This window comes from Culex pipiens, chromosome 1 (assembly GCF_016801865.2).
Source record: "Culex pipiens pallens isolate TS chromosome 1, TS_CPP_V2, whole genome shotgun sequence".
Taxonomy (NCBI): domain Eukaryota; kingdom Metazoa; phylum Arthropoda; class Insecta; order Diptera; family Culicidae; genus Culex; species Culex pipiens.
Window position 1 is genome coordinate 24,680,511 of NC_068937.1, and position 15,707 is coordinate 24,696,217.

The 15,707-nt window shown below is 40.0% G+C and overlaps 2 protein-coding genes and 1 pseudogene across 2 annotated transcripts in view; 1 reads left to right on the forward strand and 2 right to left on the reverse strand.

The window, feature by feature from the left end:
• LOC120414540 (obg-like ATPase 1) overlaps positions 1–15,707 on the forward strand; it is a 50,865-nt gene that overhangs the window by 20,788 nt on the left and 14,370 nt on the right. Inside the window, exon 4 of the mRNA XM_039575754.2 lies at positions 15,102–15,229. Within this exon, the coding sequence (XP_039431688.1) occupies positions 15,102–15,229 (128 nt within the window). The remainder of the gene's footprint in view (positions 1–15,101; positions 15,230–15,707) is intronic.
• LOC128092480 (26S proteasome regulatory subunit 6A-B-like) lies at positions 611–1,387 on the reverse strand (annotated as a pseudogene).
• On the reverse strand, positions 5,037–6,439 carry LOC120414542 (uncharacterized). The gene is made up of 2 exons (XM_039575756.2): positions 5,865–6,439; positions 5,037–5,753 (listed from the first exon to the last, which is right to left on the reverse strand). The coding sequence occupies exons 1-2, from the start codon at positions 6,426–6,428 to the stop codon at positions 5,103–5,105; spliced, it is 1,215 nt and encodes a 404-aa protein (XP_039431690.2). The 5' UTR covers positions 6,429–6,439; the 3' UTR covers positions 5,037–5,102.

The window sequence follows — 15,707 nt, forward strand, 5'->3', positions numbered from 1 at the left end:
CGGAGTCGATGTGCGCCGGGAGTCCGATTGTGGTGTCGACACGGGTGTCGAGCAGGTTGGGACGGTGGGGAGGAAGCGATTACGGAGGACTTTGTTCCGTTGACGATGCGGGAGCCTTCGTTCGATCAGTGGAAGTATAACAAAGGGTTGCGTTCCGTACTGCGTGGCTAAGCATTTGCGGCCTCACCAGCGGGAAGGGGTGAGCTTTCTGTACGAATGCGTTTTGGGAATGAAACGCGAAGACTCGGAACAGTTTGGAGCGATTTTGGCCGACGAGATGGGACTGGGGAAGACGTTGCAGATGTTGGCGTTGATCTACACCTTGAAGAATCAGGGACCTTACGGGCAGCCGATTGTGAAGCGGGTTCTGATCGTGACTCCGAGCAGTTTGGTGGACAACTGGGATCGAGAGATAACAAAGTGGTTGAAGCAGGAACGGATCTTTACGTTCATCGTGGGGCCGAATAGCAAGTTGAAAAAGTACGCGCACCTGTTCGCAACCCAACGAGTTGTCGCATGGGGGGAGAAGGGAGAGGAGGGGGCGGTCAATATCGTTTTTTTTCATCATATCTAACAATACAAAAAAGCTGATTTCACAAATAAAAAGAAATTAAACCAATGGCGACTTTTCCTTGGCCAGTTCGGAGGCATCCCAGACGAGCTTGGCACCGTCTCCGATGAACATCTGCACCAGCTACTGGCCGGCCAGCTTCAGGTAGGTCGACTTCGGTGGATGAATTCTCAGGTTCTTGAACTTGTCCTTGTGCGTCGTCGGCAGCACGACGGCCTCAATCAATTTCTGGATTTGCCTGTCCAACCCGCCAATGTCCGAATACTGCTCGGTCGGCCGGAAGAGTCTCCAGGATGAGGTACGAGTCCTTGTTTACGCCCACCAAATCGCCCGGCTTGAGTTTCTCTGGATCAACCATGCCAAACATGGGCAAAAAGTACGTCTGCCGTGACAATGTCTTGATTACGGTGCGCTTGCCCTTCCGCTTGGAGTCCAGCACCACCACCGCCCCGTCGTCCTCCGTCTCATGAGGGTCCACGTCCAGCAGCTCGATCGACTTGTCCTCCTGGGTTACCACCATCTCGATTGCTGGTGCCTTACTGAGTCCGGAACACGCACTAAATTCAACACAAAACAATGGAAAATCCGGATTTACTACGACGAAGCTGCTGGCCCATGAAATTGCCGGATGATAATAGAGCGCCAGCAAATCGCCCGGCCGGGAAATGTAATAGAGACAGATTGATTTTTTTGTTGTTTGTAAACAGTGCGCGCGTTTGCGATGACAGCTGTGAAAAACACTGAAATAAAATTCATAGAGGAATTGTGTATGCACGTAAATATGGATGCACATACGGATTAACTTATGACATAAATGCAATACCACCTCGTGCTACCGACCGATGACAGCCAACATATTTCACAGGGATTAAGTTCTCGATTTTTGCTTGCGTCAGGACACTGTGACGAGGAGTTCGTCATTTCTGGGTTAATTTTTTTTTTTCACTGGGGCCTAGAAAGACTTAAATTAAATAAAACTAAAATGTATGAAATTCTGTGAACACTTCGGCAAAAAAATTGTTTAAAAAAATCTTGTCTAACTATTCAAAAGGTCAAAATTTTAAAAGTTGTTTTAAAAAAAGTAAAAATTAAAAAAAAAGAAATTACAAGCCACAATTTTAACATTTCAATGAAAAGCAGGGGAATGTATTTTTTTCAGCTGATTGCATTCAAAATTTCGTTTGTATTTGAAAAAAAGTTTTGGCCCTCTGATTTTCAAGCGGGGAGACAAAAATTACGATATAAGGCTTTCTAGGCCCAGTGAAAAAAATATGATTTAACCCAAAAATGATGAACTCCTCGTCACAGTGTCCTGATGCAAACAATGATCGAGCTCGAGCTGTCACAGCCCTGCGAAGTATGTTGGCTGACATATCGGGCGGTCAGTCAAAAAAAAAACAGCTAGAAGTCGCCTGACAAAAAACTATTGCTAGAAAGAGATAGGAAACCTGATGCAAACAAACGTCCAGCTGTCATGTAAACATACTTTGAATGTGTTGGTAAATTTCTGACTAGAAAGCCTTATTCACATATTCAAGAAAAACCGAGTTGCGGCTGAGGACAAAAGCAAAGGCCAGCAGAGCCAACCAAGACCCCTACACAATCCCCCTTCCCTTCCCACGCCTTGTCTTTAACATCAATCCCTTCCCTACCAACCCCGAGTAGGCCGCGGGTAATCGGCTCCCCTCCCACTAACATTTACACATAAGATCCTCTGTAATTATTAAGTCAAATGTATTTACAAAAGCCGACTCGGTCCTAACCAGGTCCCAGCACCGAAAAGGACCTAATAAAAATAATTTTATGAAAAAAAATATATATTCAAAAAAAATATTTCAAATATAGCTTCCAAAAATTAAAAAAAAAATTAAGAAATTCAAAATTACAAAATTCTTAGATTAAAAAAAGAATTCCAAAATTCAAATATTAAAAAAAAACATTAATTCAAAATAAATCCATTAAAAAAAATCTGAATAAAAAAATGCTAAAATAAATTAAAATAATGTAAATACATTACATTATTCCTATTTCATAGTACCCATTTTGGATCTACCAAACTTAATTTAACGAAATTGTGCATTTCACCAAATCTGGCAAGAATCTGCCATTTGAGAATGATACGTGCTGTCATTATCTTCATTTTGGTGGGCAAAATAAAGCAATACTCTTCACTTTTTCAACCAACCAGAATCAATCAGAAGGTAGGTCGAAAATAGGCACATTGAAGCTCGGGGGAGCAATAGACCCAAAATAGGGAAATTTGCAATGTGAGAATCGAACACTTCATTAGAGTTTTATTTTGTTTAACACTAAAATTTTCACAGAATACCGTTTTTTTTTAAATACTAAAATTTTCAGAATATGCAATATGAGTATCGAAAGAACTGAATGCTTGCTTCAAACATACATTCAAATTTTGTTTGCTTAATTTAAAATTTTGCTGCGTTTGATACCCATATATACATATTGCAAATTAGAGAAATTGAAGTATTTTCAAAAAAATTAAGATATTTTGTGAAATTTTAGTGATTTACAACAAAAATAATAAAGTGAAAATGAATTCAAAATGTTGCTTCCTTTGCGAATTTTGAAAAGCTGAGTATTTTCAAAAAAGATTGTGTGAGTTGTGAAAATTTGAGTGTTTCAAGAAAAAAAAAGCTCTAATCAAATTTCACTTTGTTTGATACCCAATTTAGAGCATTTTCAAAAAAAAACTGTAACGAAGTGAAAAAGCATACAAAATTTTGCTTCAAAACTTGCAAAATGAGTGTCAAATTGCAATATTTTTAAAATTTTAGTACTTTTGAAAAAAATACGGTATTTTGTAAAAATATTAGTATTTTAAAATAAAAAATCAAATAAAGTAAAAAAGCATTCAAAATTTCGCTTAGTTTATTTCCCATATTGCAAATATTGAAAATTTTTGTTTTTTAGAAAAATACGGTTTTTTTTCTGAAAATTATAGTATTTTCAGAAAAAAAATCTAATAAGGTGAAAAAGCATACACAATTTCGCTTCGTTTGATACCCATATTGCAAATTTTTAAAATTTGAATACTTTTGAAAAAAATACGGTCTTTTGTGAACAATTTTGAGTATTTCTGGAGTTTTTTTTTAAAAAAAGGTCCAATAAACCAAATTTACTGTTTTTGCTTTTTGGGTGTTTTTTAATACACCTGAATCAATGCGGTTTCAAAAACACCCAAAAAGCAAAAAACTGAAAATTTGGTTTATTGGACCTTTAAAAAAAAACTCCAGATTTATGCTGTGAAACTTATTTTCAAAAAATATATTCATAGGAAAAGCATTGAAATTTTAACATAATTTGGTTGAATTTAGTCGATTTTAGAAAGATTTAAAAAATGAGTTATCGTCAATTATCGGCGATAATCTTAGAATTATTTAAATATCGATAACGATAGAATTATCGTTATCGAGCCACGATAATTTTATCGTAAACAACCTTGATCAAATTTAAAGTGCGCTCTGCTTAGTAGGCCCAAAATTGGGACAAAAACCTTAATTTCAAAACATAAAAAGATAAATTTTATAAATAAAAAAAAAATAAAATATTTAAAACATATCAGAAATGAAAAAATACAAATGTAAAAAAATCATAAATTCAAAAATTGAATAAACCAAAATTTAAAAAAAATAAAGGTAAATCATAGGAAAATTTAAGAATTGGATAGTGGCAAACAAAATCTGAGATTCGAAATTTTATAAAATCAAAGCTTAAAAATTTAAAAACCTTGCACATTAAAAATTTAATGCAATCTAAATTTTAAACTCGAAGATTAAGGCATTTCACAAATTTAAAAACTGTCCGTACAAACTCGAAAACCTTGTCAAAATGTAACTACGGGTAATTGAATCAAATCGAATCGAATCAAAAATTCTACCTAAAATATCAAAAAAAAAATACTCCAAAGTTAGAGGAATACATATTTGTAATTTTAGATGGTGTCTTACAAAAACTTTAAAATTTTTTTACTTAAGGAATTTAGAATCATTTTTTTTATCACAGCTTTATTTTTTTTACTATTAGAATTTTAGAGTTTTCATTTTTAAATTGAAGCAAAACAGTATAAATGGGCCAATGTCAGTTTGAAAATAAAGAGTCTATCCTGCTAACGTCAGTGGATGTTTACAAACTGACATTCGCACATTGTTTAGCTGGAATTTCAGAATTAGGTATTTGTTTTTTTTTCATTATTTTTTTTTTCGGCCAGCTGTCAGATTTTTTAAAGAGAGGCTTTTTTTGTTTACAGGGAAAGGCATTCACGATATGAAATGGAAATTTGCGGATATCAGTCAAACATGTTGTTCCAACATTTTGAAGAGACAAATGAAAAAGCAAGCTTGGAGGCAGGATTTACTGATATTCTTTTATTTCATTAAATCGTTTCTTTGAACTATTCTTTTCTTGGAAATAAATTAGTCGCTACTTTGACACGATTATCGAAACTTTTACCAAAACCTTGAAATCATTACACGTTTTTAAACAGAGAACAAAAGCAAAAAGCACCAAATCACTCCTCGTCCCCCTGCTCCCTCACCCACCGATCGTACCAAACCCGCTCCGCCGTCAATCGCATCTCCGGCTTCTGGCACAGCAGAGCCACCACCAGCACCCTGGCCCCCACCGACAGCTCCGGAATCGCAAACTCCCCGCGCAAAATCCCGCAAAACGTTTCCGCCCGGTTGGCCCCTCGAAAGGGCGTCCGCCCCACCAGCATCTCGTACAGGACCACTCCGGCGGCCCACATGTCCAGCTGGGTTGTGACGCGCACCCGTTTGAGCATTTCCGGCGCGAGGTACTCTTCGGTGCCACAGAACACGGTGCAGGCGGACGCGTCCCGCTCCGGGACGGCCCAGCCAAAGTCGGCCAGCTTGAGGATGTTGCGAGGGCCGAGCAGCAGGTTTTCCGGTTTGACGTCCCGGTGGATGATGCCGAGGGTGTGGATGTAGTCGAGGCCGGCGGCTAGCATTCGTAGGAAGCGGGCGGAAAGTGGTTCCGGGAGGGTTTTGGACGGGGCTAGGGTTTTGAGGAGGTTGGCGAGGGTGCCGTTCGGGGCGAACTCCAGGACCAGGTAGATCCGGTGTCGGTCGTCGAAGTGGTCAAACAGGCGGCAAATGTTCTGGTGGGTGAGGCCGAATTGAAGTTGCGTTTCGCGCTGGATCTGGTTTGAGAGGAAAGCAATTAGCCCATGCAGCAAAAGTAGCTTGAACTCAAAGTTGATGGAGTTTGACGCAACGCGTAGCTTCAACGATTCTCAATATTTTCGTCTTACCTGCAGCGTGCACTTCCGTTGTTCAACCATCCGCTTGTCCACGGCCTTGATGGCCACCAGGTGCCCGGTCCGTCGCTCCTGTACCGCGTAAACAATCCCGAACGCTCCCCGACCCAGCTTTTCCCCTCTCGAAAAGTCGTCCGTACTCCAAGGGCGACCACCATCCTCATTATTGGCCGGAGACAGCACCAGATCATCCGTCTCACCAAAAACCCTCCCACAAAGATTCCCCCGCAGCAACTCCTCCCACTCGACCCAGGACAACGACCCGGGTTCCGTCTGTCCCTCGGAACAGCTTCCGAAACCCACTCCCACAAACTCATCCAGCGCGTCCTCGTCGTCATCGTCCAGACACTCGTAAATCTCCGACCACTTGCTGGCGTAGTAAAAGTAGCCAAAGTCGGGCCAATCTTCCCCGTCCTCCACCACGGTAAATAGTCGGCCGGTCATGATTTTGGCGCGCACTTCCGGAGAGATGAAGTTTTTGAGGACGCCGTCGTCGGTTGATTCGATTGAAGTGGTGCGGTTCGGGTTGTAGGAACCGTAGAGGTTTAAACTGGACATGGTCAGGGGGGAACTTGTCTGAAGCTGGAAAGGAAGTTCCGTTAGAAAAACATGCATTCTAAAATTTAGTGTTAATTTTGTCAACTTACCAGAATTAAAGACTCGCACAAACCAGAATTCACCGCTTTCGATGCTGACCGGAAAGACCTGGCGGAGGATTTCTTGCGCGCGCGGATGCGATCGAAACGGCCGTTGGAATTTGGATTTGAAAAGTGTTTGTGTTTGTGTGTTTACTCAGGTTGACACTTTTACACGCTTCCGCGAAACTGCTCACTTTTTGCTAGGTTTTGAACGTATGGAACTAAGCAAAGTTTGGGTACGTGCACGGATCGCAATAATTATGGAATTAATGGGTTAAAAAGAATAAAAGGAAATGTTGTGAGAATTTATTTTGAATTGGCGATCTCAATTATTTTGAGAATCGATTTTGAGATGAATTTGCTTATATTTTAGATCACTGAACCGAGCTAGTTTTTGCTTGATTATTGCTGGGTTTGCACAAAAAGACATGCGACAAATCTGCTTCGACAAGTTTTGATAACAACATGCAAATTAACCAAATTGTGGGGCACCCAAAGGTTTGAATGCAGCTGAGTACGGAGCTGAGTACAGAGCTCGGATGGAACGCGGTCAAGAAAACGTTCGCATTCTTTTTGGGTGAGTTTTCATGAAGCCGTGACCGTGACCTTCGACACAAATCTTTTCTAAATTGAAACAAAATTTCATTTATTGTTAATAAGGAGCGCGTTATTTTATTACGTAACGCAGTAGGGGGAGGGGGTCGACAACTAGGGGATCTGATAGCACTTGAACCCAGTCAAGAAAAATTCTAGCAGTGCTGGTTCTGTCAAAATCCTGCTAGAATGGTGTTCGAATATTCTTAACCCTTTCACGCCTCATGGTTACTCCAGAGCACCACAAACACCACAATTTCTCTGCAACCATGCATTTTTTTAACCTGGTTCAACCTGCATTAGTTTATATAGAATGTTAACTTATCACCATTAAGATTTCATCCAACTTGGTCCATCCAGTTACGAGAAATGAAGAAAAACGAAAAAAATCTCGATTATGCTCTGGGCGGGAAGGGGTTAAGAGTTCTTAACTCTATTAAAAGCCGTGACTGGGAAGGACGTGTAGATGAACAATCACAAGCATTTTTGAAATTGGTTTTTCGATAGTAGGCCGAATACCGATGCCAGAAGGGCTTTGGTTATCAATGGCTCTTACGTCCTTTGAAAACTAATCTGAGATTTTTAGATTTTAAAATTCTAAAATTCAAATTATAAAAAAAATAAAAATTGAAATTCTTGAAATTATTTCAATAAATTCAAAAATAACTTATTGCATAATTTTTAAACTTTAAAATTCTTATCTTTTATTTTTTGAATTTTTAAAACATTCAAAGAATCTATACTTCTGATTTTTGTAATTCTTTGATTGCTTTTTTTTAATTCTTAGATTAAAAGTATCTAAATACTGTCGACTCTCTAGCTGACGATCTTCTCAATATCTATATTGCTCCAAATACTAATAAATTTTTCAGACCCTTCAAGAAACATCCACTGTACATTAAAATATTTTAAAAATTCAAAAACTCAAAACCTTTATTTTTTAAATAAATGTTGTACTTGAATATCCGAAACCCAGTTCAATCATCCAAAGACCGAAGGTTTCTGTAGAGATTTTGAATGACTGAATCATTAAATAAAATCGCTATATTAATTGCCTAATACATTTCAAAATAAAATGTTAGAATATTTCAATTCTCTGTTTTAAATTTTCGATATTTTAATTCAATTTTTTTTTATTTCTGTATATATATTCTTGAATTTTGAAGTCCTTAGTTTTTGAGTTTACAAAACTTAAGTTTTTTTTTTTATTTTTCTGCCAAAATCTTATAATTATTCTTATGACGATCCCCTCTTATTTACTCCGTTCCGATCTAAAAATAAATCTGGGTATGTAAAGTAAAAGTACTCAAACATCTTTTTTTTGTATTTTTAAAATTTGTTTTAGGGGACTAAAAATGCAATTTTTTTATCTGTGGAAAAAGTTGATAAAATGTTTATTCCCCCTGACATCTTGTTTTGGAAAAACAAGAATTTTGCAAAATATAAAAATCATTGTCGAAAAAAAAACGCTTTGAATTATAATCGAATTTGGACTTTCTCACTTTCAAATTAAGAGTGATGGCGCAAACCTCAGCAGGTTTTGATATTTTTTGAGAAAAATTTAAAATTTCTCAGGCCAGTTTGACAAGTCGCAACAGTTCAATCGGTAGTAGTAATTTATTGCTAAAAGAAATTCACTGAATTCGTCCCATTTACTCATTTTTGAGTAGTTTTGGTTCAGACAAAAATTGAGTTATTTTGAAAATTAGTGGAAATGGATCACTTCAATTTGAGCAGCATCTTTGACTTCATTTATTGATTTTATATCGAATATGTAACTGAAAAGCATTGGACCAAAACCAAAAAGTTGTTTCAGTACAAAAATTTACTAAATTTACCTGTTGTATTTATTTTTTTCAAAAATATCGGCTTTTTTATAAATTTGCTCTTAAAACATTGAAAATTGTACTTATGGTTACTGCAAGGGGGTTGACACATCAAATATTTTCATTCGAATTATTCTGTTCATTCCAGAATTATTCTGGAATGATGCTGGCATAAACATGATTATTCCACTTCTACCTAATTTTGGTTTTGCGTGTCAGCAATCTGAAGCTGTCATTTTTTTTTTTGAAGGGAAAGTAAACATGTTTTTGTGTCATCGGTCGCATCGGGTGTTTCGTCGTCGTTTGCAGAAAAAGGGTTCCCCGGGGGCGAAAAGGTGTACTTCGCGGAGTTTGCCGATAAAGGCGACCATTTTGGAAAGAAAATCCAGTGACTAGCGGGGTGGATTGCCCCTGGTACCAGCCGCGGCCGCCACCATCACGACTACCGTTTCCACTTTGAGTTGGCCCTGGCGGAGGACTGTCTCGTGGTGAACCGGTCCGGCGAGAACTCCCTTCGACACGTGGTGGTCGTGTCCCGGGACATCAAAGCGGAGCTGCGTCCGTTGGTTCTGGTGGGAAAATTCCTCGGACGAACGGTACAGATGAATTTGATCGGTGTCATCGGCGGGGATCGCGTTCATGAGGCTGTACCTTGCCACGTTCTACTGCAGGGGGCCGCTAGTCGGGGTGGACCAGGTAAGCATCGGGGCTGAAGCAAGTCCGGGTTGACTGGATTACAGATGAAATAAAAGTTTGTTTTGTGTACCTTCCTTATAGTGAGTAGTGCTTCAGCGAGGAAGACCTGAACCACGACATTTGGCTGTTCCAAGGGATGGACCCCGAAGGACCCCGTTCCGTCTATAATCCCAGTTCTAACGCGAGCAGCCCCTAGCCGCTGAACTGTTTATCATCATTGCTGCGATCCAGGAATCCGACAGGAAGGAATTCGTCGATGACTGCAGGATTCACGCCATCAACCTACCGACGAGGTGGCTCATCAACCCGGCGGACGTTGGCACCGGTCCATTTTACTCCATTTAGAAAACCGCTCTTGGCGTTGGATTCGATTACTTAGTAAAGGAAAGGCAGTGTACCGTCACAAGCTGGATTAAGAAATAAATTGCTACTGAATCCGCTTTGTAAATGCGGCCCCGATGCTCTTCATGAGTCATGGGGAAAATTTACTTTATTTTTTTACGCAAATCTCGATTATAAAACGGTTATTTTCGTCCGCGTCTGGTTGACCTGCCACACGATCAGCTCCTCGTACTCCTCGATGCAGGCGTCCACCTAGTCCGGCTTGTAGCCCTTGGTCGTGCAGCGCCAACTCCCGCACCAGCGCGAAGATCTTGTCCGTCGTGTTCTGGACGCTGTGAATTAAGGTATATTTGTTAGTAAGGTTGTGAATTGAATCAATTTTAAGGTAACTTACTGAGTGCTTTTCTGCTCGGTTTGGTTCAGCGAGTCCTTGGACATTTCCAGCAGACGGAGCCGGGCAATACGGTCGAGAGGCGCATGTAGCAGGCCAAGGTGAAGGTCATGTCACGGTTGTTGAGTGTCTCGCGGCGCAGTTCGACGTACGCGTTGACGATATACTCGAACAGTTCCGGCGTGAAGATGACCAGCATTTCGCGCTTGCACAGTGCGATGTACCGGCGGGTAAGCGACAAGTCCAGAGTGCGCGATGGCGACGGCTTTCTGTAGCTGTGAACTAAGGTGATGTGTTTGGCCAGACGAAGATTGTTGTCGCGGCCCAGAAGGTGCCAGAGAAGGTCTAAACGGGAAAGCAGGGCGGCTGGATGTTCTGCTCGATTGTGCGTGTCCAAATGGCCGTAAATCTCAGTCAATTCGCGTGTAAAAGTCAGCTTGGCCAATTTGGCCAGCACGTCCGGAATCAGTTTGTTGCTTGTCTCACCATCCTCGGAGTTGTTCAGCCAGACGACGGTGCCCTTCGGGAAAGTCTCGCAGCATTTCCGAAACCATGGTCTTGAAGCCACTTCGCTGAATCGGCAAAAAGATTCCGCTGATAATGACGTGACCTTCGGGGCGATCACCGTGACACATATGGTCACCGAACGCGAAATGTGTCCCACGGGAACCTGATCGATCTCCTTGAAATTCTTAAGCCTCGCGTCTGCAGGAACAAACAGCCACCGGATTTGTACTCCCGGCAATCCCCCGAAGGAGAATCCTGACCTGGGTCATTTGCACCGTTGGTCAGGGTAGCTTCCTCACCGGAGACAGCGGACGCTTTCTCCCTGGTCACCGTTTTGAAGTCCCGGAGTATGGCCACCGCGTGTCGAGGAGAGTTCTCGCCGGATTAGTTCACCACGAGACAATCTTCCGCCGCGGCCATTTCCTGGTGGAGATGATAGTCGTAATGGAGGTGGCCGCGATAGTGGCTGGTTCGCTGGTTATAACTCCTTCACCCAGCACGTAACTGGCTCGTTTTTTGAACGTTCTCTTCCAAATTCTACGAGGTCCACTCCCGGGTGCCTCGAGCACGTTGGGATGCTTCCGCAGGGGCTTTCGTTTGCCGCAAACGACGACGGAACGTGCAGGCGTATAAAAACATCGGTTTACACGCTAATCTGAAAAAACTCATATTATAGAGCAAAACATTCCCATCATTCCAATTATTCTGGAATAAAACTGGAATGATTCCAGAATGATCGAGTGTCAACCCCCTTGGGTTACTGAGATACAGTATCTGATAGAAAAAACAATCAATAATGAGGTTTTTTGAAAAAAAGGCGTCCGATCATAAACTAAATAATTAATTAGTATATAGTCCAATACTCAGGTATCGATACGATACGATATCTTTGTTTGCCCGTTCCTGTTAATGTCAGAACGAATTCGTTCTTACTTTTAAAAAATGGGAAAATTCTTAAGAGTTTAGATTCAATTTATTATCTCAATCTAGAATATTATTATTTTCAGAGCGTGGCACAATGAACTAAAATATTTGATCTTAACTTAACTTTTCTCACCGAAATCTTAATCAAAATATATTTAGTTTGTTTTCAAAACTTTGTGGCCGGCTTGATTCTGATGGGTTCTAAGAACTAATTTTCAGAATTTTGTCTTTCTGCAATATTCTAAGTACCCTGATAAATATTTGCAGAACAATCCAACCAACCCTGGTTAACAACATTTTTCCAGCAGTACAGGCAAAACAAGCCTTCCCACCAGCTTGATATTCCTGACACACAGCTTGCGGCAGCAAGCAGCAGCAGCTTCAATGGTATTTTTATTCAAATTGCCAAAAATTTCTAAGAAAATTGCCACGTCCACACGATTGTTGTGTTCCCATATTTACAGCCAGCCACGTATGATGTGGTGGTTTTCGCCAACAACAAGAAAATGTAAGCAAGCAAAAAATACTGCATAATTCTGCCGCCAAAAGATGGTGATTGTAACCTGCAATCAAGCGGAGCAGAGTTGCGTTGCGTCGAAAGTCGTCGGAATCTTTCCCTTCCCGCCCGAAATCGCCATTTCTGCGCTCCACTTGAGTACGTGATACTGCCGAGAGATGGCGACGCGGTGGCACTTTTGACTGAGCTGTGGAAGACGGGGTTTGAGGAAGCATAATTATGGAAAATTGGTCAAAATTACGTCAAATTGCTTCAAATTTTTCGCCACATCCACACACACGGGTTGCGACGGCTATGCGACCCGTGGACGGAGTGAAACGTCGACGATGGCCGCAAGGCGGCCGAAAGGACAACAACATGCCACACATATCTTCGCTAGAATCTGAGGTTATATGTGGTGCCACATTTGATGAAAAATCTGATATTCCAGCGGGACACGAATCTTCAGTTTCAAAGTTTCTATTGAAACCACGCAGTTTTCATCAAAACCAAAGCTACTCAAAATTGAGTAAGTGAGGCAATGTCAAAATTCAAAACAAAAAATTTCTCAAATTCGACATTTGCCCTACTTACTCATTTTTGGGTAGGTTCGGTGTTGACAAAAAATGTGTGATTTTAAATCTTGCAAAACAATCCAAATGTAAACATCAACTGACGTGCACGCAAAATCCAGATAACACAGATCTGTGTAAAATTTGACACAGATCGCCTAAAACCTGGAATACACAGAATCTGTGTAAAAGCCTTGTACACAGATCTGTGTTCAGCCGTTGTCTGTCAAATCTGTGTAATTTTTCAACCATCAATCTGTGTAAAATTTTACACAGATCTGGGTAATTTTTATCGCACCTGTTTTTTTGCCGTTTTTATAATTAAAACACGATTTTCGATTGATTTTAAAAATAAAACATCATTTATTCTCGTTTATAGACCTAATAAATATACTAACAAAATATTTTTGGCCACATTTGATGCACTTTTGCCCGTTTTGTGACTGTCGATTATCGTAATTTTTGGGTTAGAGTTGGCTTCTCCCGATAGCGACGAAAACAACATAACAATGACGACGAGGATGACGTCGTAAATTGCCACCCAAGCTGGCTTCCGGAACCTGTGGCCACTTTTACTTTTACCAACAAGAATATTCCGGAAACTAAGAAAGGAAAATCAAGGTAAGGTAAGGTATTCAAAGTTTCTAGAAACATTCTTACCAGGTTCCACAAACAATCATTTCATTGGGTACTGGTTAAAATTTGGAAGATGGCCAAAGTCTGAAATAGTAAACTAATTTTAAATAAAGAAATAATTCAATTAGAGAAATAAAACTTACCAACTTTACGAAGAACTTTAATGGTGCCTGTTGAAAAATGACAACTGATTTTTACACAGATTTGAAAGAACGGCTTTTCAAAAATCTGTGTATTTTTTTTACACAGATCTGTGTAAAAAAATTACTCAGATTATGAAAGCTAGAATTGAACAACAATCTGTGTAATTTTTTTACACAGATCTGTGTTATCTGGATTTTGCGTGTGAGCAAGATGTACTGTTTGCTTACCTAAATGTTATTGTAACCCTAAATAATGTTGTTTGCAAATTTCCGTGCAACTAAACTCAAAACAATATTGAACAGTCAGAATTAGCGTGTATTGTTTTGACATTTGAAAGAAGGCAATCAAATTGCACGCTCATTGAGAGTGACTCGTAATTGGGTTAAAATCGAAATTCGCTCGAAAAAATTTAAAACAACCTTGAAAATCAAGGAAAAAAAACCATCTTATTAGATATTCCAGCAAATTAAGCTACTGAGTCAGCTTGGGGGGAGGTGTTTCATTAAAAACCCGCCAATTAACTTCCTCCCCCAGGTTTGTTTGCATGGAAAAAAACAAGACTCTAGATTATGGTTAAGGGGATTGTTCATTACAACCCGCCCCGACTGCAATTACTCGCTTCCCGATAATGCGTTATTAGAGACAGCCGAAGGTGTTGTACACGGTTGACGTCCCTCCCCCCTTTGCTCTCTATATTGTTATAATTAAATTAATATAAATATTTTCACAACAAAACCGACTAACGTGCCAATTATAACCCTTCTGGTTAATGCACATCTATTAGGGTGTGGCGAAATTTGTCACTTTCATAACCTAGAAAAAAAAGCGCTTAAACAAATTAACGCCACAACTCTTCCCTTCAAGCTAATTTATGCCGTGGCCGCCATCTTTGTTTTGCGCTGCGGCGCCATCTTTACTGCACACGTCAGCGCTACTGTTTTCGTGTTGGCGTGGTAAATGCTTCTTTTAAATATGGAGAATGCACACACAGCAGCGCGTCCAGACTTGTTTTCTTTTATTGTTGCGCTTCCACTATGTTGCTGCTTGTTTTTATGTTCGCATTCATATACATAAATTAATGTTGCAGTGTGGCCTCCGCGAGGTTCGTTCTCTCTTTTCGCAGCTGGTTTGTTTTTTTTTGTGTCTTCTTACTCAATCGCCAAAGGGTTTTTGGAGGCCCTCTGCGGAATGAAACTGCGAAAACATGGCAGTCGTCAGATTGTTTTCAAATAAATCAGCAATTTTATAACCTAACCTAAATGGTGCCCCGTAGGAAACCTACGCGATATTGGCGTGTAGGGCAGACTTGAACCGAAAATGTAGAGCAGAGTGACAGATGCTTGTTTGTTCTACGAAAACGTTGCACGCTGACGCAGAAAGACTAATTTTCAAGTTTTAAGATGGCTTAAAAGAGCCAAATTTTTAAAATACCTAACAAAACATCATTTCTTTACTCTAATTCCAGCAAAGTGCCCGCCTACCTGAACGTGGTCGACATCGCCGGGCTGGTCAAGGGCGCCGCCGAGGGCCAGGGCCTGGGCAATGCATTCCTCTCGCACATCAACGCGTGCGACGCAATCTTTCATCTGTGCCGTGAGTATCTTTATTGTTTTCAGTCAAGAGCTTCTAGAGAGGATGTAAAGAATTCAAAGCGATCGAAAATCTGCTTTGTTTATAACTAACGCTTAGGTCCTTTTGAAAACAAACCTGAGAAAATTTACAAAAGAGAAAAGCCAAAACATTGAGAAGTATTTGAAAATTTACTTAAATATACGGTAAATTTATTCTTTCCTGTGTAGCATTCACCTTTTCTTATTATATCCTCAAATTTAAGTAACATAATCAAATAATTATGTAAACAGAATTTACCGTATGAATGTGACAATTACACGAATAGAACTTATTCTTAAGTTACTTTGAGTTATAAGTAATTTCAGGCTTAATGTGGAGTCTTTTTTCAGTTTTGGATAATTTTTTCTCAATTTTGAGTAAATTTCAATTAAATTATGAGAGCAACTCTCTACGAAATCGGCCGATTTCGACCATTTTCATTTTTTTGTATTTTTTTATT

Excerpts from the sequence above, each read along its gene's own strand:
- LOC120414542 (XM_039575756.2), bottom strand. The coding sequence starts at position 6,428 with ATGTCCAGTTTAAACCTCTACGGTTCCTACAACCCGAACCGCACCACT. Across the intron at positions 5,754-5,864 it reads AACGGAAGTGCACGCTGCAG|ATCCAGCGCGAAACGCAACT; the intron begins GTAAGACGAAAA and ends CTCTCAAACCAG.